Source organism: Oryctolagus cuniculus, chromosome 1, assembly GCF_964237555.1.
Source record: "Oryctolagus cuniculus chromosome 1, mOryCun1.1, whole genome shotgun sequence".
Taxonomy (NCBI): domain Eukaryota; kingdom Metazoa; phylum Chordata; class Mammalia; order Lagomorpha; family Leporidae; genus Oryctolagus; species Oryctolagus cuniculus.
The window spans coordinates 128,405,880-128,427,314 of NC_091432.1; the positions used below are offsets into that span (position 1 = coordinate 128,405,880).

General features: G+C 51.0%; 1 protein-coding gene across 1 annotated transcript; it reads left to right on the forward strand.

Annotated features, from left to right (window-relative positions):
• Positions 1 to 92: 92 nt before the first annotated feature.
• VPS26B (VPS26 retromer complex component B) lies at positions 93 to 21,129 on the forward strand. The gene is made up of 6 exons (XM_002721557.4): positions 93 to 676; positions 8,524 to 8,680; positions 14,188 to 14,352; positions 15,926 to 16,101; positions 17,953 to 18,095; positions 18,803 to 21,129. The coding sequence occupies exons 1-6, from the start codon at positions 454 to 456 to the stop codon at positions 18,947 to 18,949; spliced, it is 1,011 nt and encodes a 336-aa protein (XP_002721603.1). The 5' UTR covers positions 93 to 453; the 3' UTR covers positions 18,950 to 21,129.
• Positions 21,130 to 21,435: the final 306 nt, after the last annotated feature.

Below are 21,435 nucleotides of genomic sequence, written 5' to 3' on the forward strand. Positions count from 1 at the left end.
CTCCAGCGCATCCGGGCTGGAGCTGCCCTCCCCCTCCCCCGCCCGAAGCCGCCGAGGCACTTCGGTGGGTTGCACCGCTGGAGGTTGGGCGGCTGGCTGCGCTGCTCGGCGCCAGACCCCACCCGGTGGGCGGCAGGCCGCGCACGCCGGGCTCTGCGGGGGCTGCCCTCCCGGGGGCTGCACGGCAGACCCTCGCCCGCTCCCCGGCGCCGTCGCTCGGGCTGGCTCGGGGCTGGTGTGCGCGCTGCGCGGCGCCTCGGTGCTCCGCTGCTCGGGCGCTGCAGCCCGCAGTCGCTGCCTCCCCCGGGCAGCCGGGCAGCTGGCCGTCGCCCACCGCCGAGCCGGAGCCGCGCAGCCAGGCCGCGGCCCTCTGGCCTGCTCACCCCTAGGGCAGCGCGCGCCCCGGACGCAGGAGCGGTCCTCGCCGAGCCCGGCGCGGCCCCCCGCGGGGAGATGAGCTTCTTCGGCTTCGGGCAGAGCGTGGAGGTGGACATCCTGCTGAACGATGCGGAGAGTCGCAAGCGCGCCGAGCACAAGACGGAGGATGGGAAGAAGGAGAAATATTTCCTCTTCTACGACGGCGAGACCGTCTCCGGCAAGGTGAGCCTCGCGCTCAAGAACCCCAACAAGCGGCTGGAGCACCAGGGCATCAAGATCGAGTTCATCGGGCAGATCGGTGAGTGGCCGGCCTGCCCCCGACCCTCACGCAGGGCAGCCCCGGGGCCTGGGCTTCGGCCTCCCGCGCGGCCGGGCCTCCCCGCGGGGTGACAGCGCGCCGCCGGGGCTGGGGACCGAGCGCCCCGAGCTCGCTCGCTGCTGGTGCCAGCCCAGCCCCTGGCACATGGCCGCTGACCCCGGGATTTCGCAGGCAGGTGCTGGCGCGGAGCCTGCAGGTGGGTGTGTAGGGCGAGCATGCTGCCCGCAGCAGGGAGACCCTTAGTGCAGCCGGGCTCCGCCGCGCCCTGTTCTCTAGCGACGTGGTGTGGGCGCGGGCCCATGCGTGCCCTGTTGGCTCAGCTCGGGCCCGAGCTCCCTAGCCTTGCACGTGGCCGAGAAAAACCTGGAATCCGCAGCCTCCGCCGGCCTGCCTACCTGCCTCGCCCGCGTTTCTCAGACTTTCCTGTTAGTTTTCCGCTGGACTGGTTTTATCCGTAAAGACGGAGAAACAATGTTTCTAGAACGACAATGAACGGAGCCCACATCTGAACGCCCGCGGCCTCTTCAGGCAGTGAGCATCCATCGTTAGGAGGCAGCCAAAGGCAGTAACAGCTAAAAGGCGGTTGGCAGAGCTGCCTGCCCATCAAGGCCGGGGTGCCTGGTATTAAAACACTCAGGTGCTTCTAAAATAGACCCTTTCTGCCATTCAGTTGGAAGGAATTTGCCCGGTAAATCCTCCATGGGCTGCAAACACCCCTGGCAGAGAACACCCTGCCTTGCACGTGCACCGATGTGTTTAAAGACTGGGAAAGTCGCTGGCACCCTGAGCCTGCAGCACAGAATCGGGTCTCCCGTTTCACTAAGGCAGGACACACTGCAACGTAGGCAGGGGAAGCCGAGGTGAAGGGGTCCTGGTGGCCCAACTCTGCAGCCCACACTGCCTCTGCTTACTGAAGCCAGCTGAAATCAGGCTGAAGACGGAGCTAGTCCTGTGGGGTCCTTTATTGTTCTTTGTGCAACCAGAATGTGAGAGGCCCACTCCTGTCCTGGCAAAGGGGCTGAGGAGTGGTCTCTGGCCTCCTGCTCGCTGGACCCCAGGGCTTCTTAGCCAGACGTGCTTCTGCATCAGATGGTAGCAGCATGGCCAGCCTCCCCACCAGGTAACAGGAGGACCCCTCCTGTGACCACAGAAGCATCTTGAGATACACCCCATCCCCAGCACTCCACCAGCAGACAGGAGGAACTCCGGGCATTTTCTGCTAGGGATGACCGTACAAAGTGGTTGAGAAGTTCTTGCCTACCAGGAAATGGCATTTCTGAGTAGTTTTAAAGTTATTGCATCCCTTGTTTGGCTTCATAATGCCAATGTACACAGGAGTGTTTGGTATGTGTCTACACCATCACTCCGAGGTGCTGGTACAGTGCCCCTGTGTGGAAGATAACCCAGAATGGCTCCTACCCCCAACAGCAGGAAATGAACTGCTGGAGGAATGGTGTCAGTGTCCCCCTGGTGTAAACGGGAGGCTGCTGGCTGTGACTGCTCCTCCTGGCTTCCCTTCCGACTTCTTAACCTTCAGACGTCATCCCACTAAGAACTCTTCCTGGGCACTGTGGGCCGAGCTGACCACGGGACTCTGGGAAAGTTAGGCCCCTCTCTGGATCTCAGCTGTCTTAGCTGTACAGCGAGACTAATAAAATTGCCTGGTGAGAGTGTTGAGCATGTCAGGGAATTGTAGATCACGCCCTTATAAAGGATTCCTTTATGAAAATTAGGGCATTCGACATAATGATGTTCCTCTTAACAGATTCAATTATTAGTCACTGGCTTACTGCTCTTCCCCCAGGTCTCTCCAGATGACATTACACTTGCATGTTTCAGCCTTTGCCTTAAAGCTTCTGCTGCAGTCGTGTGGGCCAGTTCCAGCTGCGTGGTTAAAGGACTCTTGATTATTACTCTCCATTATTATGGATACATGAGAGACTAGTAATAGAACAATACAGAGTGACGAGCAAAACGTGTGTTTTTCTTATTTTGCTCTGGGATGTATTCCTTGATCAAGAACAAGGCATTGATGTATTTCCTCTTGATATAAAAGGAAGTTTGTGTTCATGAAACACATGTTGATCCTAAACACACACTGGCCTATTTTCTCTTTTTCCCATTTTATCCTCCTGGTCCCCTACAGAAGCAGGGTGTGACATGTTCGTGTCACACACCTACAGCAGTCACTGTGAATTGACCTCAGGGCACCAGAGCAGAGCTAGAGTGATTTTGCTGAAGTTGCGGTCTTGTGGTTTTCTCCTTCACTGCATTCTTAGACTGTGTGCGAAGTGGGCGGAGCTTCTTCTGTCGGGGTCTGAGGTCTGGCTGTATGGGTGATGTATATGGGGCTAAGAAAGTTGATGTCATTCAGCTGCATCCCCCTTCCGCTCTGACTTTGGACAGGGTTTTGGGAGGCAGGCAGGAAGAGGTGCTAATGTGTGCCCCGTCCCATCTCTCTGTAGCTTGCTCTGGCTGAGGCTCATCTGTGTCCATGACTCCACTGTCTTCTCATTTCTGATTACCCCTAAAACTGTTTCTTGGTCCTGACCCAAACTCCGTTGTGGCTTTCACACCCGTGTTTCCAGTTGCCTGCTGGGCATATCCGCTGGGATCCCCCTCAGATGTGTGTGGCAGTCTCCTTCCTGGCCTTTATGCATTTGTTTTTCTCATGCTCTGTAAGGGTGAGCTTTCTAAAGGGCACCTGTAACATTGTCAGTCTCCTCCTGTAAATTGTTCTCTGTCCTCTGTTTAAAGGGGAAAGTTACGTCCAGCTCCCTCCTGAGTCGATCCCTGCCTCTCTTTCAGGCCTCATTTCTCCCTAACCCTTTGTCTTTACCATCTGCAGCTTCCTCACAATACCCTATCCTTCTAGAATCTTGGCCTCTCCTCTTTGTACGTTGTCATCTTTCTGCAAGGTATGACATTCCACATACCCAAACTGTTATTCATGGCTCCACAGTCGTCAGAAATGTCAGGGCCACCAGAAAGCCTCCCCACACTTGCCCAGGCTGCCTTCAGCTCTTCCTCTAGAGGCTTCATTGATATCTCATCTCAAGCAGGAATTGACAAGGTTCTGACTTGTTTTTTAATTCAGGGACTACCTGTAGCCCATCAGGAGGCTGGTAGCTAATCTCCTGTCTTAGCACATAGAAGGTGCTGAGTAAATGTTTGTTAATGAGATGCAACACTGGTCAGATCCAAGAATTCATAGAAACTATATTTTATTTTCTCTTTTCTCCTCCTAGATATGCCAGTATTATTTTATTTATTTATTTATTTTTAAAGATTTATTTACTTATTTGAAAGGCAGAGCTACAGAGAAGCAGAGAGAAAGAGAGAGAGAGAGAGACAGGTCTTTCATCCACTGGATCACTCCCCAAATGGCCACAATGGCTGGAGCTGTGCCAGTCTGATTCCAGGAGCCAGGAGCTTCTTCCAGGTCTTCCCACGTGGGTGCAGGGGCCCAAGCACTTGGGCCGTCTTCTACTGCTTTCCTAGGCCATAGCAGAGAGCTGGATCGGAAGTAGAGCAGCCAGGACTCAGGTTGGTGCCCATATGGGATGCTGGTGCTGCAGGCAGTGGCTTTACCCACTAAGCCACAGTGTTAGCCCCGCCAGTATTGTTTTAATGAAGGAAGTGCACAGGATGGCTTTCGTAGTTACTGTTCACTAGCTGGGCTTCCTGCTTGCATTGATAAATGGGATGACTCACGACAGGCCTGCGCCCACTGGAGCAGCACCCACCCCGAGTCAGCTGGGGTCAGGAAGCATTAAAGCCCATGGCAGTCGCCTGCTTTTGCAGCTTCCTTTCATCACTCTCCCACGCCACATCGATGCTGGTTTCTCCCTGTACTGGTAGCACATCCCTAATCTGAAAATCCAGAATCCAAATTTGGAGTTCTGCCATGACACTGAAAAAGTTTCAGATTTCAGAATTTTGGATTAGGGGTGCTCAGTTGGTAAGGTCTGTGCAAATGCTCCAAAAATCAAACAACAACAACAAAAAAAGTCAAAAGACCTCTGGAATCTGAGAGATTTCTGGTCCCCAGCCTTCTGGATAAGGAATACTCAGACCTGTGGTCCTCTCAGGCCTGCACCAGCTGCACATTGCTGCAGTTCGAGTGTTTCTCCCCGAGAGTATCAGATCTTACTTAGTTATGTCTCCATGGGACAGACGGTCTAAGACTGGGGCAGTGCACCAGCTAATGGCTCACATCCTTAGTTAGATGCATGGCATTTAAAGAGCACCGAGGGAGGAAGCATAGCTGTTAGAATCAGAGGAGACCATTATGCAGCCAGAATCCTTTGGGGAGCACTGGTGGATGCTATGAGGCATACCTGGATCACCTTAGCAACTAATGCGGTAAGATAAACCAGGCACACAGGAGCATCCCTGTCCTCCAAAACCAAGTAGATATTAGCTTTCATTATTTTTTTTTAAGTTTTAATGAACACATCATTACCACATCAGTCTTGTACTTTTGAGTTTTGTGTATCTCAGTTCAGTAACCCTTGAAATACTAAGTGAGACACACACATTGTGATTCAGTGCGTTGATTCTGGCCTTCTTGATAAGTTGCTGGCCGTGTTTGGAGCAGTGTGTCGCAGAGCAGAGGTGGATACAGGCAGAGGAGGCGTGATTGCACCCACAGACTTAGCAAGAGGCAGGAGATGTGTTGGGGTGTGATTGGTTGGCTCTGCTGGTCAACCAGCAAATGGGTAGGAAAATCAGATGACAACCCCTCGCAGACTTACATTTCTTCCAAGACTGGCACAAGGCTGGGACTAAATGGGATCCTGGCCCAGCAGCAAGTTTTAGAGTCATGGGATCGGCCTGTGATGCAAATCTGGTTCAGTTTCCTTCCAAAGTGCCAAATTCACTTCTTGGCCATTGGCCTCAAGTTTTACCGTGAAAACTTCCTGAATACAAAAGTTAATTCCTCATGTTGGACCGAAAAGGAAGCTAAGGACTGAGAAGTTACCTTAAATAAACCTGACAGTTCCCCCTTCTAACCTGAAATGTCTGGTCTTGGAGGGCTTTGGTGGTAAGGATGAATTAGGGATGATTTTGTGATTGCTTCTTTAGGATGGAATGGAGGCATTTTATAGTCCTTAGGGGCCCAGAGCTCTTGCTAGCACAGTCTTGGATTTCTATCCTAATTTCTATTCTATTTCTATTCTAATTTAGGTGGGATAAAACCAGATTTTCTGGCAAATAGCAAAGTAGAGCTGCTGTTGCTGTCCCTTTGCTCCACAATGTTTGCCAAAGCTTGTAAATCATAAATTTAAAAGTCTGAGTTAGCCCTGTGCTCTGACCACACACTGCCCCCCCCCCCCCCCCGGGCTCATTAGCAGGGAGCTGGCTCACAAGTGGAGCAGCCAGGACTCAAACCGGCACCCATATGGGTTGTAGGCATCACAGGCAGTGGCGTTACTCATCATCACTGTGCCACAGTGCCAGCCCCCGGCGGCCGCTCTCCCACGGCTATTTACATGGGTGCAGGAGGAGCCATGTAGGAAGAATGTGATGCTGTGCAGGGCAGGACTTCTGCCAGAGGCCCCTGCTGGGCCGGGCAGACTGCTTGCTTCTGCACTGTTGCTAGGATCCTCCAGTGCTGGCTCCCTGAGTCCTCTCTGAGCCCTCCCAGTTTTGTTTATTTCTCAGCTTGCCTTTCCGCTGTGATCTTGTTTGTGTATTTTCCATCCTTCCCATCTTCCTCTTAACGTCGGGATTTCCAACTTTAATTTCATGGACATTGGGGTCTTCCTCTGCCTGCCACTGTTCTTGAAACTGGGGCCAGAGTTCCTTGCTTGGGAACTGAGGTACCGAATCCCCAAGTTAAGGGTTCAGTTCCTATGTAAGTACCAGCACCATGAACACAGGCTCAGGTAGTGAGAGCAGAGGAGCCCTGGGACTGGGACTGGCCCGGGCCCTGTGCCTGCACTGCCCCTGCACTGCCTGCCTTTTACTGGGAGCTGTTACTGGGTTATTCCCATTTCCCCCTGCAGTTGGGAATTGTCATCTCCTATCTCAGGGTTTTGTGGATTATCACTTACTACCCAGAATGCTGCCTGCTGCTAAAACCATTTAGTGTTTGGAAGAAAAGGTACACGTTGTTTGTAATAAAAGATTCATCAGAGTGTGACTACATAGGAAATCAGCCACAAATGTGACCACAGAACACATTGTCAATTCATGCAGAAGTGAAGTTCCTTGTAGGGGATTACCGATGCTCCTACCACCTTCACGGGTTGGAAGAGTATCATGACCGAGTCCTTTCTGCTTCAGAGTGCCCCTCTGTGTAGGGGAGAAGATTTCCTATGGCATAAGCAGGTCGACCAGCGAGTGGGTGGATTTGCACACAGATTGCAAACCACCGTGTCAAACAGTTTTCCTGCTTCTGGGCACGGTCTTTCCATGGAGCTGAGCACTGCTGGCTCTAGAAAGGCAAGCAGTCTCACTTCTTGGGCCAAGAAGACTTTGATTCTAATCAGGCCTCCAGGCTTATGCTGTCTGGGGGCTCCCAAAGTCAGCTGTTCCCCACAACCCCGAGTGTGCAGGTTATATGAGAGAAATCTAGGACCAGCATCATGGGCAGTTGTCCCACGACCCCTCTCTGTGGACCAGTTTCTTTTCTCATAGAAGCAGCAGATGTACTCTGCCTGCTTCATTTTCCCGGTCTTCCCTTCCTGCTGCAGGTTGCAGCCTAGTATAGGACTTGAACCCAGAAATACCCGAGGGGCAGTAGCTTGAACCACAAGATGGCCACATTTCGTCATCACAGCATGAAGTGTCCGTTACTGCAGGGCTCAGTACTGGAGGGTGCCTGGCAGCTGAGGGTATAGGCCTTCGGTGCAGAATGGAAAGAAGCACCTTGTGCTATGTGTAGCAAAACTTAAATAGCAGAACATGAATAGACAGGAAATGATGTAGAACAAGCAGACACCGTGAGCTTACTATAAAGAAATACCAGAACTGTTTCCTGAAGAGGATAGATTTAGAGCAGCGCTTTCCCAAGTGTGGTCCCTACTGCCCCAGGCAGCTTATTAAAAGTATAACTCTTCAGGCCCCACCCCAGACCTCTTGAACCAACAGCTCTAGGGACAGGGCCTAGCGTTCTGTGTTTTAACCATCCTGGAGGGGTCCTGGTGCACACTGAAGTTTGAAAACCACTGACTTGGTTGGAGAGAAAAGCATTCAAGCTTCCACGTCAGACGGGCTGCAGACCTTCCTTTTTGAGTGACAGCAGCGTCTTTGTTTTGCATCCTTAGCCTACACTGCCTCCTCTGCTCCTCACCCCTTGTCGTACCCATTCCCAGAAATAGATGCCCCCCAGGAGGGGCCCTGCTCCCCTCCCAGCCCTTCACCTAGCTCTGTGACTCCGACCCAGGCAGGCGCTGAAACGCTCCATGCCTCAGTTTCCTTTGTGTTAAGTGGGGTGATATGGTCTGCCCAGCTATGTCATGAAATTACATGGAAGAGACAATTAAATAACCATACAAATCCTCTCAAAAGTTAGAACAGTTAAAAGGAGAAGCTTCTTAAAGAAATGGAGCCTTTTTGATGCCAGCATCCGTGACTTTTCTGTTAATAAAGATGCTGTGCACCTGTCCTGGAGCAGGCTTCTCTCAGGTTCTTCCTGGACCGTGGGATTTCACTGCGTAAAATGCAAGAGTGTATGGAAAGAGGGGTGGGAGGGAGACCAGCATATGGGGAATGCAGGGATGGAGGCACCAGAAGAGGAGAGGCTGGAGGGGCCTGCCTCGTGGGGAGGTCTTTGGGAGCCTGGGGTCTGATGGCCGAGGTCATTGCTCTCTCTCCAGAACTCTACTACGACCGCGGGAACCACCATGAGTTTGTGTCCCTGGTGAAGGACCTGGCTCGACCTGGAGAAATCACGCAGTCACAGGCCTTTGACTTTGAGTTCACCCATGTGGAGAAGCCGTATGAGTCATATACAGGGCAGAATGTGAAGCTGCGGTAAGTCGTTCTCACTTCCTCCACGCGTGCCCCACGCCCGGCCCTGTGGAGGGGCCCACAGCTCCTGTTTTCTGAGCACCTGGAGCCCAAGCCCAGCCCTGTGGAGGGGCCCACGGCTCTCCTGTTTTCTGAGCACCTGGAGGTGGATGGAGAAGGAGGAGCCTTTCAGACTGTGGTACGCCGGTCATTGTTTAACAGCCCCTGACTTGTAACGTTTGTCAGGTTCTGTGGTGTGCATTTGTATCCCTGCCAGCCCTGGTTCCATCCTGCAGCCTGGGAGAGGTACGTAGCTGTGTTTACAGAGCAGTCCCACTGCACAGACACCAGGTGGACATTCCTTCAAGAGCGAAGAGCATCGGGAAACATAGGAAAATAATTAGGAAGGAAGCTACAGGTTTTCAGACCGTGTTGCCTTTGTTTCCAATATATTTCATTTAATTGTCTAAGTTTCTACAATTTAAATATCTGCCGCTCATAAAGCTCCTGAAAATTCCATAATCAGTTTTTATAACTGCTGGCCAAGGCATAGCCCTTGTGGGGAATCCAGAGGTCCTGACCCACCTGTTGCTCCACACTGCCACTCAATATCAGTGAGGGTTTGGGCTCCGCAATCAGCTTCCTCACTTGAAAAATGAGCAACAGATTTGGATTCAGCTCTGTACCTGTCCTCTCCATCTTTTGGGGATGACAAGAAAATAAAACATAACACAGTGTGACACACTTTTTTAAAAAAAGAAATATTGCATGTGTTCTAAGTACTTGGAATTGTTTTTACTGCTGCAGTCATGGGAACTGTGAGCACAGGCGTTGATGCCAGGGCCCACGGAGTGAGGACTCTTGGCTGCATCCCTGCAGTACGTGAAGTCCCAGGGATAAAGCAGACTCCTGTGTCACACTGCATACCCGACTCAGGTCAACAGATGAGCTCATTTTCCACTCCCTTCTCCCACTCTCTCCTCTGCCATTGGAACAGTGTTCCTGAGTTCTCTGAACACCTTGCAGCGGGTCTCAGCACTGATGTTACCCACACTAAATACAGTGTTTCATAACTGCACTCGGAAGGCAAAGATAGTGAGGATTCTCATTAGAAGTCATCCCTGAAGTGTGGCTATGGATTTATTATTTGGGGGGGGGGGGCAGTGGATTTGTAAATTTTTTTAAAGATTTATATATTGAAAGGCAGAGTGACAGAGGGAGACAGACATCTTCCATCCTCTGCTTCACTTCCGAGCTGCCTGCAACATGTGGCTGAACCAGGGTGAAGCCAGGAGGCTGGAGCTCCAGCTAGACTGCCGTGTCAGTGGCAGGGACCACTGACGTGATTTAGGCCATCATCTGCTTTTCAGTTGCATTAGCAGGAAGCTGGATTTGAAGCAGAGGAGCTGGGACTTGAAAATCAGCACTCCAACATGGGATGTGGGCATCTCAAGCAGTGGCTTAATTCTCTGTGGCCATAATGGCTGGCCCATGAAGGGTTTTATGTCAGAAAAAAAGGTGTTGAAAACAGTATGACAGTTCTTCAAAAAGTTAAACACAGAATTACATGGTCCACCAATTCTGCTCCTGGCTATACATCCAACAATATTGAAATAGGATCTGAGATAGGATCCAGAACAGATATTTGCACACTCGTGTTCATATCAGTATTATTCACAATAACCAAAAGATAGAAGCAAACTATGTCTGTTGATGGGTGAGCAGATAACAAAATGTGGGGTGAGCATTATGGCACAGTAGGTTAAGCTGCTGTCGGTGACCCCAACATCCCATGTGAGCACGAGGTCAAGGCCCAGCTGCTCCTCTTCTGCTCCAGCTCCCTGTTAATTTGCCTTTGAAAGCAGCAGATGACCCTTGAGCCCCTGCCACCCACATGTGGGAGATTTGCATGAGTTCCTAGTTTTAGCCTGATCCATCCCTGGCCGTTGCAGCCTTTTGGGGCATATAGAAAATCTCTCTTTTCTCTCTGTATCTGTATCTCTGACTTTGCCTTTCAAAGTAAATAAAATAAGTCTTAAAAAATGTGGTATAGACATAAAGTGAAATACTACATACTCTTAAAAAGGAAGGGAATTGTGTCATATGCTACAGTGTGGATGAACCTGAAGGACATTATGCTAAGTGAAATAAGCCAGTCGTAAGAAGACAAATGCTGTGTGATTCTACTTTTATGAGGTCCCTAGAATTGTCAGATCGTAGAGACGGAGAGAAGGGTGCTTGCTAGAGGCTGAGGGGAAGGGAAGAAGGGAGCTGCCCTCAGTGGCGATGTTGACAAGTTCTGGAGGTGTGTGGTGGTGATGGTCACACACAGTGTGAAGGTACCTAATCCTGCTTTGAACTAGACAGTTAAAAATAGCTAAGAGGGTAAATTTCAAGTTATGTATATTTTACCATAACTTAAAAAATAAAAATATTACCATCCAAATTAGATGAAGACTTTAGAATTCATATTGAAAAAGAGAAGAGGTGAAGGTAAGCAAATTAGTTGAGGACAGTTTATAGAAGATGAGCTTGTATCTTAGTGACAGGGTGGAGGGAAAACTTGAAAAGATTGTTTTGCCTTTTCTTTCCCTTTATTTTTTAGGCAGAAGAGATTATCTCCTTTTTAAAGATTTTGGTTTATTTATTAGAGAGAGAGATCTTCCATCTGCTGGTTCACTCCCCAAATGACCTCAATGGTTGGGGTTTGTCCAAACCAAAGCCAGGAGCCAGGAACTCCCTCTCCCACGTGGGTGGCAGGGCCCAACTACTTGGGTCATCCACTGCTGCCTTCCCAATTGTATTAGCAGAGAGCTGGATCAGAAGTGGAGTAGCTGGGACTCGAACTGGCACTTTGATATGGGATGCCAGAGAGATTCTTTTGAAAGTGTAAAGTCAATAGGTAGCACTTGGGGGGCGCGGGGTGGGGGGATATGGGAACAAAACTGTTCCAAGGCTGTTATGAGGCCCTAGGAACTTGACTTCGGTAAACACAACGGGAACAGGTGGAAAACAAAGAATTCAATAGATACCGGCAGAATTTACTAATGGGCAGAGGCTTGCAGCATTGGAGATGGGGACAGAGGGCACTGGGAGGAAGAAACAATTGGAAATACGATGATTCGTCTCTTCTTGAGAGGGATTTGAGGTACTGGCAAAATAGGTGTAAAAGTCCACCGGACAGCTGGAACACAAGCCTGGTGCTGAGAAAACAGGGACCCTTAGAAATGAGTCGGGAATCATCTGCTCCAGGTAGTGAGTGATAGCTTTCTCCAGGAGGGTGGAGCTCAGGGAGGGAAGAGCTGGGACCCACAGAGGGATGGGGGGGGGGGGGGGGAAGGCATGCCACATCCTGTGGCGCCATGGGACCAGCGTGTCAAGGACAAGGAAGTGTTTTACCCCACACAGAAGGAAAGGCCATTGGATTTGGCAACTCAAGGGCCACTAGTTCCCCTCTGGAGAGCAGTCTCTCTTGGGTGATGGTTAGCAGCCTGAAGCCACGGTCAGTGGTCAGCACAGGACCTGGCTTGTGAACAGCGTTTGCTGAAGAAGTGGAAGGAAGGCGGGGCCCATCAGGAGTGGACAGGGAAAGCAGAACGATCAAGATGCCAGGCAGAGGTTCCCACATTCGAGTCACTTGGAAAGCTTTAAAAAATTGTGTCTGTGTCCCTGTCCAGGGCAATTAGATGTCAGAGGTACTTGGGCATCGGGATTTTTTTTTTTTTAAAGTTTTATTTTATTTGTTTGAAAGATAGAGTTATAGGGCTGGGTGGGGGGGGGGGGTGGGCAGAGAGAAAGAGAGAGAGAAGGATCTTCCATCCGCTGGTTCACTCCCCAGATGGTTACAGTGGCTGGAGTTGCACTGATCTGAAGCCAGGAGCCAGGGCTTCTTCCAGGTCTCCCACATAGGTGCAGGGGCCAAAGGACTTGGGACATCTTTTTTTTTTTTTTTTTTTTTTTTTTAACTTTTGTTTAATGAATATAAATTTCCAAAGTACGGCTTATGGATTACAATGGCTTCCCCCCCATACCGTCCCTCCCACTCGCAACCCTCCCCTTTCCCACTCGACTTGGGACATCTTATACTGCTTTTCCAGGTGCGTTAGCAGGAAGCTGGATTGGAAGTGGAGCAGCTGGGAGTCGAACTGGCGCCCATATGGGATGCTGGCCCTGCAGACCAGGGCTTTAACTAACCCGCTGCGCCCAGGGCCGGCCCCAGCATCAGGATGTTTGAAGCCTCTCTGCCTGCTCCTCAGATGACTAGTAACGCACACCCAGGTTGGGAATCCTTGTGCCAGATGGAGGAGAACAGGCTTGAGAGACAGAGGTGCTGTGGGTGAAGAAGAGGCACGTTTAGGCGCACAAAGCAGAGAAGGCAGAGAATGTTGCCTGGGAAGGCCTTCGTCTCTGAATGAGTGAAAAACAGTGTCTTCTGCAGACAGGGATGGGGGGGCTGGGGAGCCTGAGCCATTGGAAAAGGTACAAATGGCCTGGGCAATGTGATGGATGTTACTGAGGTGAACAAACAGGAGCGCTGAGCAGCCAGCAGTGCCACGTGGAGTTACCCTTGTAACTTTCTTCAGCAGTGCTTAAGGCACTGGAGATGATCCGAGTTTTATTTATCAGAAAGTGTGATGAAAGGGGTGCTTTTTCCCTCTTTGGGTGTTAGTGTAGTGTTAAGGCAAGGGGACAAGGATTCCAGCCCCCCCCCCCCAGGACTGTCCCTATGTCTTCTTTCCAGTTTGTCCCCTGCCATAGCAGCCCCCCTCTCCAGGGATCCTAAGTTCAGCCAGATATTTGTTATTCAAACAGACCAGGTCCTCTTGTTGCTTTACGTGTAAGGTTTGCGTTTCCACTCTCAGCCCTTGGCACTGGATTGCGCCATCTGAATTGGCACTGTCCGTGTATTCTCAGTGTTCCTGTTTATTTGCCCATCTCCCTCAGTAGCCTGTGGGTTTCCCATGAGGCTGCATCATATTCACCCCATGCCAGGCCCAGTGCTCAGTACCTGTATGCAGCGTGAATAGCCGACTTCATTTCTGTGTTCCCTCTTCTTTCACCTGTCCGGGACGTGAAAAATGTTTGTTGATCGAATACTGTTAAATGAGCAGGTGTGCCAGTATGTGGGTAGGAGACAGATCTCTGCACTCAAAAAGCCAGGAGTTGAAGAAATAAAGCATGTACCCAAACATATGGTAGACAGTGGCAGGGCCACAAAGGACCTAAGAACAGCAGAGGGAAACATTCTTACTTGGAACAGAGTTCTTAACCCAGGAACATGGGTTCCAAAGTTGGATTTGGGAAAAGGGACTGGAATCCCCTAGAGTTATAGTTACAGAATTTTGGGTGTAGGTGTATATGTGTATTTTCTCCTGGGAAGAGGGTTTGCAAACTCTCAAAGGCATACGAAGTCGCCAGAAATTAAGAATGAATCCCTGTAAGGGATTCACCCAACTGGGCCACTCTAGTCCCTGTGTTTGGGTAGCATCTGGAGGCTGGGTGTGTTCACTCAAGGGCTCCCTCTCTTCCAGCTATTTCCTTCGAGCCACCATTAGCCGCCGCCTCAACGATGTTGTCAAAGAGATGGACATCGTGGTTCACACGCTCAGCACATACCCGGAGCTGAACTCATCCATCAAGATGGAGGTTGGCATCGAGGACTGCCTGCACATTGAGTTTGAGTATAATAAATCCAAGTAAGTGTCCCAGGGCAGTGGATTAGTTACCAAGGGAGGTTAGGATTGGTGGAGCGGTGACTCGGACATTTCATCATGACATGGTGTGGAGGGAGACCCCTGACATGAAACAGAGAAAGTCTGTGTTAAGCCAGTTACATTTAGTTTGTCCAGGAAATGCAAACATCCAGAGGCTGTGGGGAGTGGGAGCTGAGTCAGGTGGCTTGCCTTTGATGGGACTGAGAGCAGAATTTTTTTTTTTTAAGCTGGGAACATACTTGGTCTCTGGAACCTGGGTGAAGGAAAGATGTGCTTTTGCCCCACCACCTGACCCGGTGAGACAACCAGAGCAGCCCAGCACCAGTGCTGCCGGGCCTGGCCCCACATGTGAACCTGGGGTTGGGCGAGCTGGGAGGAAGGCAGTTCTGGGCCTAGCAAGGGCACAGGCTGCGTCTCCATTCTCCTGACAGTCTGAGTGGCCCATTAATGCCCCCGCCACAGGTGAAAGCAGCAGTGTCTCCTCCAAGAGCCTACAACAGCCATTAGAAGTAAACACAAGACCAGATCTTTTCAGTCATTAACATATGGTCAGGGGCCAGGTACTTCCAGACTACCTGCGCTGTGTGAGAGTGCATGAGTTACGTGTAATAGGAAGGAAGGAGTTATATGTAAAAGGAAGACTTGGAAACAGGTCCTATTCTGCCATTAACAAGTTGCATGAAAGTAAGTTAGTTCTACCATTTTTGTACCTCAGTTTTTCATCTGAAAAACAAGGGGCATGGACCACGTCCGTGGCTTTCAAACAAACCCAGGAAGTGGGAGGTGAAGGAAGAACAGGGTCTGGAGCCCTGAGGCCCCCATGACTCTTCAATCCAAGAGCAGGTCTCTGTCTCTTACATAGGAATGCTTCCATCTGGAGTAAAGTAACAAGTGACAAAAGTTTGAAAGCCCCGGAGTCCATGGTCTCCCTGCATCCCCTGTGAAATGCTGCAGGTGTCCTGCACATTTGTGCTGACGTTACCCACGCGGTGTCTGCAGTCTGCTCCATCGGCTCTGAGCAGAACAGGGGCTGTGAAGTGGTGGGGACCACGCGTGCTGGGGAACTCGGATTCTGGGTCCGCCTCCTGTCTCTACCCCATGCTCCCAAATTTCCTTTTCTTCATTGGTATCATAAAGAGTTCCAAGTTCCAAAGTCCCTGCTAGCATGTCATGTTCTATGAGTTTCGGGTTTGAAGATTTTGCCCTCTTTGTACTTGCCTGATACAGAGGTGTACACATATAGACTGACTTTTGACCAGGCCAAAGAGAGAATCCTCAATGGCTCTGAAAGTGTACAATGTGGAGAAATTCACAGCAGCTCACAAAGCCTAGAGAGCGGGACTGAGGCAGAGACAGTGGCAGGGATGGAAGTCACCTAGGTTGAGGTGGAGAAGAGTTGGGAAGTCCACAGCACAGGTGGGAGGCTGGGGCGTGTAGGCGCCACATTGCATCATTCCCTGTAAGGTGCACGGCCGTGGTGGTGTACTCTCCACTGACACAGAATGGAGCCGGCCACTGCACCAGCATCTTCCTCTTTTTACTTTCTGTTCCTCAGATACCACTTGAAAGATGTCATCGTAGGGAAGATATACTTCCTGCTGGTGAGAATCAAAATCAAGCACATGGAGATAGACATCATCAAGCGGGAGACAACAGGCACCGGCCCCAACGTGTACCACGAGAATGACACGATAGCCAAGTATGAGATAATGGACGGGGCGCCGGTGCGAGGTGAGCCTCCTGCCCAGGGCCTGCACGGAGTTTGGGAGGGTCCCGGGGGAGTGCACGGGACCCATACTTTATTATTAACAACTCATACTTTATTATTATTATTATTATTATTATTATTATTATTATTATTAGAGCAGAGTTACAGAGAGGGAGAGAGGAAAGAGAGAAAGAGAAAGTGTCTTCCATTCATTAGTGCACTCCCCAAATGGTTGCAATGGTCATGGCTGGGCCAGGCCAAAGCCAGAAGCCAGGAGCTTCTTCTGGGTCTCCCAAGTAGGTGCAGGGGCCCAAGGACTTGGGCCATCTACTGCTGCTTTCCCAGGTGCATTAGCAGGGAGCTGGATCGGAAGTGGAGCAGCCAGGGCTCAAACCAGTGCCCATATGGGATGCTGGCATTGCAGGCAGTGTCTTAACCAGCCCCAACCCGTAATTCCTTAGTCTCTGTGTGCTGTGGATGCTAACATGGAGAAAAGGAGCACTGAGTCTCCTACCCTGCCTTTGCCCAGGAGAGCTTCAGTTGATCTCATTTATATTCTGGGCTAGTACTTAACATTTAGTCTCAAGAGTCCTAACTCTTGTAAAAATATGTTTGAAAAGTCCTTGTTTACCAGATACAGCTTGAAAATTTTACTTTTTTCCATTGACATGTTGACATTCTTCCTTGCTTCAGAATAAGAGATGCATGCAGAGTGGTCATTTTTGTTTCTGAGTTCTAGCTCGGACAGAAAGTCTCAGTGCATATTCATCAAGTGTGGTCTGGCCCACTGGCAGGTGTGCGGCAGAACTGGGAACACAGTGGAATGGGCCCTCCTCGTCCCCTGCAGCCACTGCTGCAGCAGGGATGGGGAGTGGACTCTTTGCTGTTCGGTTTGGGAGTAGCAGTCATGCACACTCCTCACTGAGTCCACAGCATCGGCGAGCAGGCCCTCATTCCGAAGTGTCCGGTGCTTGTGGAGTTTGTTTATCCCATAGCCTGATGTGTGTGGGAGGAGGAGTGTCATAGATTCAGCAGCCCTCAACCCTAGAGACACTCTCATTGGTTCCTGGGTGTCACCGTGCAAGGCCCTTGTGGGGCAGGGGTCAAGACCGAGCTCTCCTAACTCTGCAGTGTTGTATTTTCCTCACCATCTGTGCACCCAGAGCCAACTGTCATTTTTCCTGTACAGATGAAATGGGGGCATTGAGAAATAACACAAAGCAGCAGATAATTAAAAGAGCATATATTTAGCTTTGGATGACATGAGAGGTTTGGCCTTTCTCAGTAGAATTACTGTCCTGGTTTTGTTCTACAGGAAAGAAATGGTGATAAGAGCTAAAAGTGATCTAAAATACCATGCAGTCCAGAGAAAGCAACAGACTCACTCAGGAGTTTGGTTAATGGAGAACAAGGGACAGAATGAAGATTTTGTTTTCTGCTGTGCCCATTTATATTGGGGCTGTATTTGGTGGTGGTGGGGTAGGGGGGCAAACTAACTTAGAATGGAGGGAGATGGCACTGGCACTGAAATTGCTGGGGATGTGCCAGCTGCCTCCTGAAGACCCAGTAACAAGATGCATTGCGTGTTATCAATAGGTGCTTCACAGTTATGTCCTTGTGCTGTCCACTCAGTATTCTCAGAGTGGCAGTGGTGAGAGGACAGGAGCCACAAGGAGACCTGAACTGGGAGTGTCACATTTCCGCTTCAGTTGACTGCTGGGTAGCAGAGTGCAGGTTCCCCAGAGGCAGATGCATTCACTGTTGTGTGCCAGGCTGTGGACAGGCAGCATCTCACCTGCTGTGGTCAGTGGGATCTGGTATAAGGCAGAGTGGGTCACTTTGCTCCTTGTTCTGATTCCTGCTTCACCCGACAGGAGAGTCCATCCCGATCCGGCTCTTCCTAGCAGGGTACGAGCTCACGCCCACCATGCGGGACATCAACAAGAAGTTCTCTGTGCGCTATTACCTCAACCTGGTGCTGATAGACGAGGAGGAACGGCGCTACTTCAAGCAGCAGGTGAGGAACGGGCACCTCCTTCAGGCCCCTGGTTGCCCTGGGACAGAACAGGAAGGTTCCAATTCTGACAGACAGACTTAGCAGAATGGCTCAGGGAGGAAGTTTTTTTTTTTTTTTTTTCAAGATTTATTTGAAAGGCAGAGTTAGAGATAGAGGTCTTCAATCTGCTGTTTCACTCCCCAAATGGCCACAACAACTGGGGCTGCGCCAGACTGAAGCTAGGAGCCAGGAGCTTCTCCCGGGTCTCCCAAGTGGGTGCAGGGGCCCAAAGGACTTGGCCCTTCTGCTGCTGCTTTCCCAGGTGCATTAGCAGGGGGCTGGATAGGAAGTAGAGCAGCTGAGACTCAACTGGCGCTCATATGGGATACCTACACTGCAGATGGTGGGTTAACCCGGTGCACCAGGGAGGAAGCTTCTAACCTGTCTCTGTGCCACTTGTCATTTTAGCCAGAGATGGTGATAGTAGGTTAGCCAGATTCCCACGGCAAAAATGAGGATTCCGCTTGATACTCAGAATCTGCTTTCTGGGGCCTCCCTCCTGGCCCAGGAAGGAGCCAGGAAAGACTTAGCAGCCACTGCCTTTGGTGAGAGATCCACAGGGGAGATTCTTGTCCGAGAGTCCCCAGAACCAAGCTGGGAGCCTCTGGGAGACCCATCCCCTACCTCCTTCTCAGTGTTGCCTTGTCCCACTCTCCCCAATCCTGCAGGAAGTGGTGTTGTGGCGGAAGGGTGACATCGTTCGCAAGAGCATGTCCCACCAGGCAGCCATTGCCTCACAGCGCTTCGAGGGCACAACCTCCCTAGGTGAGGTGCGGACCCCAGGCCAGCTGTCCGACAACAACAGCAGACAGTAGGCCCCCAGGGCCAGAAGCTGCTGGGCTCCACCCCAGCACCCCCATCTACTAAACACCAGCGGCTGGGGGAGGGGGAGGACGGTGTGAGACTCAGCTGACTGCTACTTGCAACCCGAAAACAAATCATGTTTTTGACTTCATTCTTTCCTCTGGAGAACCCAAGGGGCACGGGTGGGGAAGCAGCCTCCTTGGGATTCCGTGGCTGACTAGGGATTGGGAGACGCAGCGTCCAGGAAGCTGGTCTCCAGGGAGTAAGCCTTCTGCTGAAGTCCTTGTGGGGCTGCCTTGCGTCTTAAAGGCAGGCAGAGTGTGCGTCCATGTCTCCTGGTTTTTGGAGCTTCCTGATTCAGGGTCTGGGCTGTCCCTGGGATTCTGAGCCGCCAGTGGGGCCCTAGGTGGTCACGTCTTACACTCCCCACTGCTGTCCCTGAGGCGGTGGCAGAAGGAGGTGGACTTCCCCATCCTGACTGGTGGAGGGGGAAGCCTCAAGATCAGAAAGCTACCTCTTTGGGAGTCTTGTACGTGGTGCTTTGAAGTCTCCACAAGCCACCGTCCTGCTGGCCTCCCTCTGCCGGGACCCAGGCACCTGCCTTCTCCATCTTCTCTGGATTGTCAGTAGCATCCTGAGACAGAAGCCAGGAGACAGGCCTGGGGCTGACCATTCTTCACCCCTAAGAAATGCCTGGGCACAGAGGCCCTGGGGCAGCTGTCGCACACCAGTGACAGCAGCGTGAAGCCCAGGTCAGGCCAGGCCCCCTGAGGAAGACGGGGTCTGTGCATGGCGCCTGACGCCTTCACTGTGTGGCCATGCCACTTGGTAACACCGCAGTCTGGGTGGTTCTGCAGTACTTGCTTGTTGTGCCCCGACCAGCCCTAAACAAAGAGAGGCTGTTCCTTTAAGAAGAGATCCTGGGAAGGGGCTCTGACCCTAAGAGCAGACCCTTGTCACTCCTTGCCCTCCATTTAATTTCCAGAACTGGGCTTGACTTAAACACTTGGAGAGATTTTTGTTTTTAATCCCACCTCGAGTCCCTTCACCCAACCTACAAGTTAAGGGAGGGAGAAGGGGGCCTCAGCTGACAACTCTGCTCCCCCAGCTCCTGAATAATTTTGCTTGCCAAGTTATGTCTTCATCTTCCCCAGCTGACTGACCCAAGTCCAGGACCATTGGTAGTTTTCTTTTGAAAACACATAAAACACACACTCTGGTGTATATTCTTATTACGCTAGACAAGTGGGCAGTTTTTCCTCTGTTGCTCTGTGCTTGGGCCTAGAGCCCTAAAGGGGTTCACAGTCCTTTTCTGCATCACCTCGGAATCACCAGGCATCACCTGCCAGTGGCCTCCCTTCTCTTTAGGGAAAGGCTAAGGAGACCCCAGTGAGTCTAATATTTGGCAGCCTAAGTTTGCAGTAATTTGGAAAGTAGAGAGGTTGGTTCCCTTGTCATCTTTCTGTTAGTGTGGAACCTAAGGACTCCCCTTTTCCTCAGGAATCAACACAGAGTAGGGCTCGTGGATCAGAGCTGAGAGTTGGGGGAGGGCCTTCGGGGTGATACATGAGGCTGGGGGCAACAGAACAAGGAAGATAAGCATGTTCAGGTGCGACACACAATCCCCAGGGAACAGGACCACCTGTCCTGCTGCCCTTGGATGACCAAGGCTGGGGCTCACGTGTATGAGGGAGGCAGTTTCTGTGTTCCCCAGCATTTTCAGAACGTGAGACACGGCTTGGGAGGCCCCCTCTCAATAGCTGGTATTCTTCATTAGAAAGCACTTGTCCATTCCTCTGCCTCCCGACTGACAACACAAGGTCCTCTTCCAGCTTCCCTAACATTTCAACCTTTCTCCTGCAAGAACTAGAATATAGAATTTGCTTTCTCTTGGGAGCTGTGTACAAGCCAGCCAGGCCTTCTGTCTTCTTGTACTCCACCCCCACTCTCTACTTCTCTGTCCAACTGTGAAAGTGAGGGGAGCCTCCTGCTCCCCCTCCTTTAAGGTCCCCATTCCTAGGAGGGCATAGGTACTAAACCAAGCAGTGCAACTTGTAATTAAGCAGCTGCAGTGTTTACATGTTTCTTAATGTGTTGTCTTTTCAATGGCTGTATTTAAAAGAAGAACACTTGTTTTAATGGTCTAATTAAAGGAAGCCCCTGTGGCTTTGGAGGCATTGTGCCCATGGTCCATCAGGGTCTCTGGTCTCTTCTGTCTCACACTGTCCCACCTCTGGCACTCCAGAAAGACACGTGCCTGCCCTAACTCCAGCACAGCACCTGCTGGCTCGGTGAATGATAGCACTTGGTGGGCCACCTGAGAAATGAATTGTTTTACCACTGTCTCACAGGTTATTCTGAAACTGTTCATGGGTCAAGCCTCTGTGGGTCCCAGATGACTTCCAGGGCAGGTGGGGAGGGCTGGAATAGAAAGACCAACCGCTAGCTGTGGTGGCTGTTAACACACCAGGTCTCAGTCCTACATCTATTTGCTCTG

What these genes read in the sequence shown, in the direction of transcription:
- VPS26B (XM_002721557.4), top strand. Translation starts at nt 454, where the DNA reads ATGAGCTTCTTCGGCTTCGGGCAGAGCGTGGAGGTGGACATCCTGCTG. An exon ending in CGAGTTCATCGGGCAGATCG is followed by an intron (nt 677 to 8,523) that starts GTGAGTGGCCGG and finishes CTCTCTCTCCAG; the next exon opens with AACTCTACTACGACCGCGGG. An exon ending in GGGCAGAATGTGAAGCTGCG is followed by an intron (nt 8,681 to 14,187) that starts GTAAGTCGTTCT and finishes CCTCTCTTCCAG; the next exon opens with CTATTTCCTTCGAGCCACCA.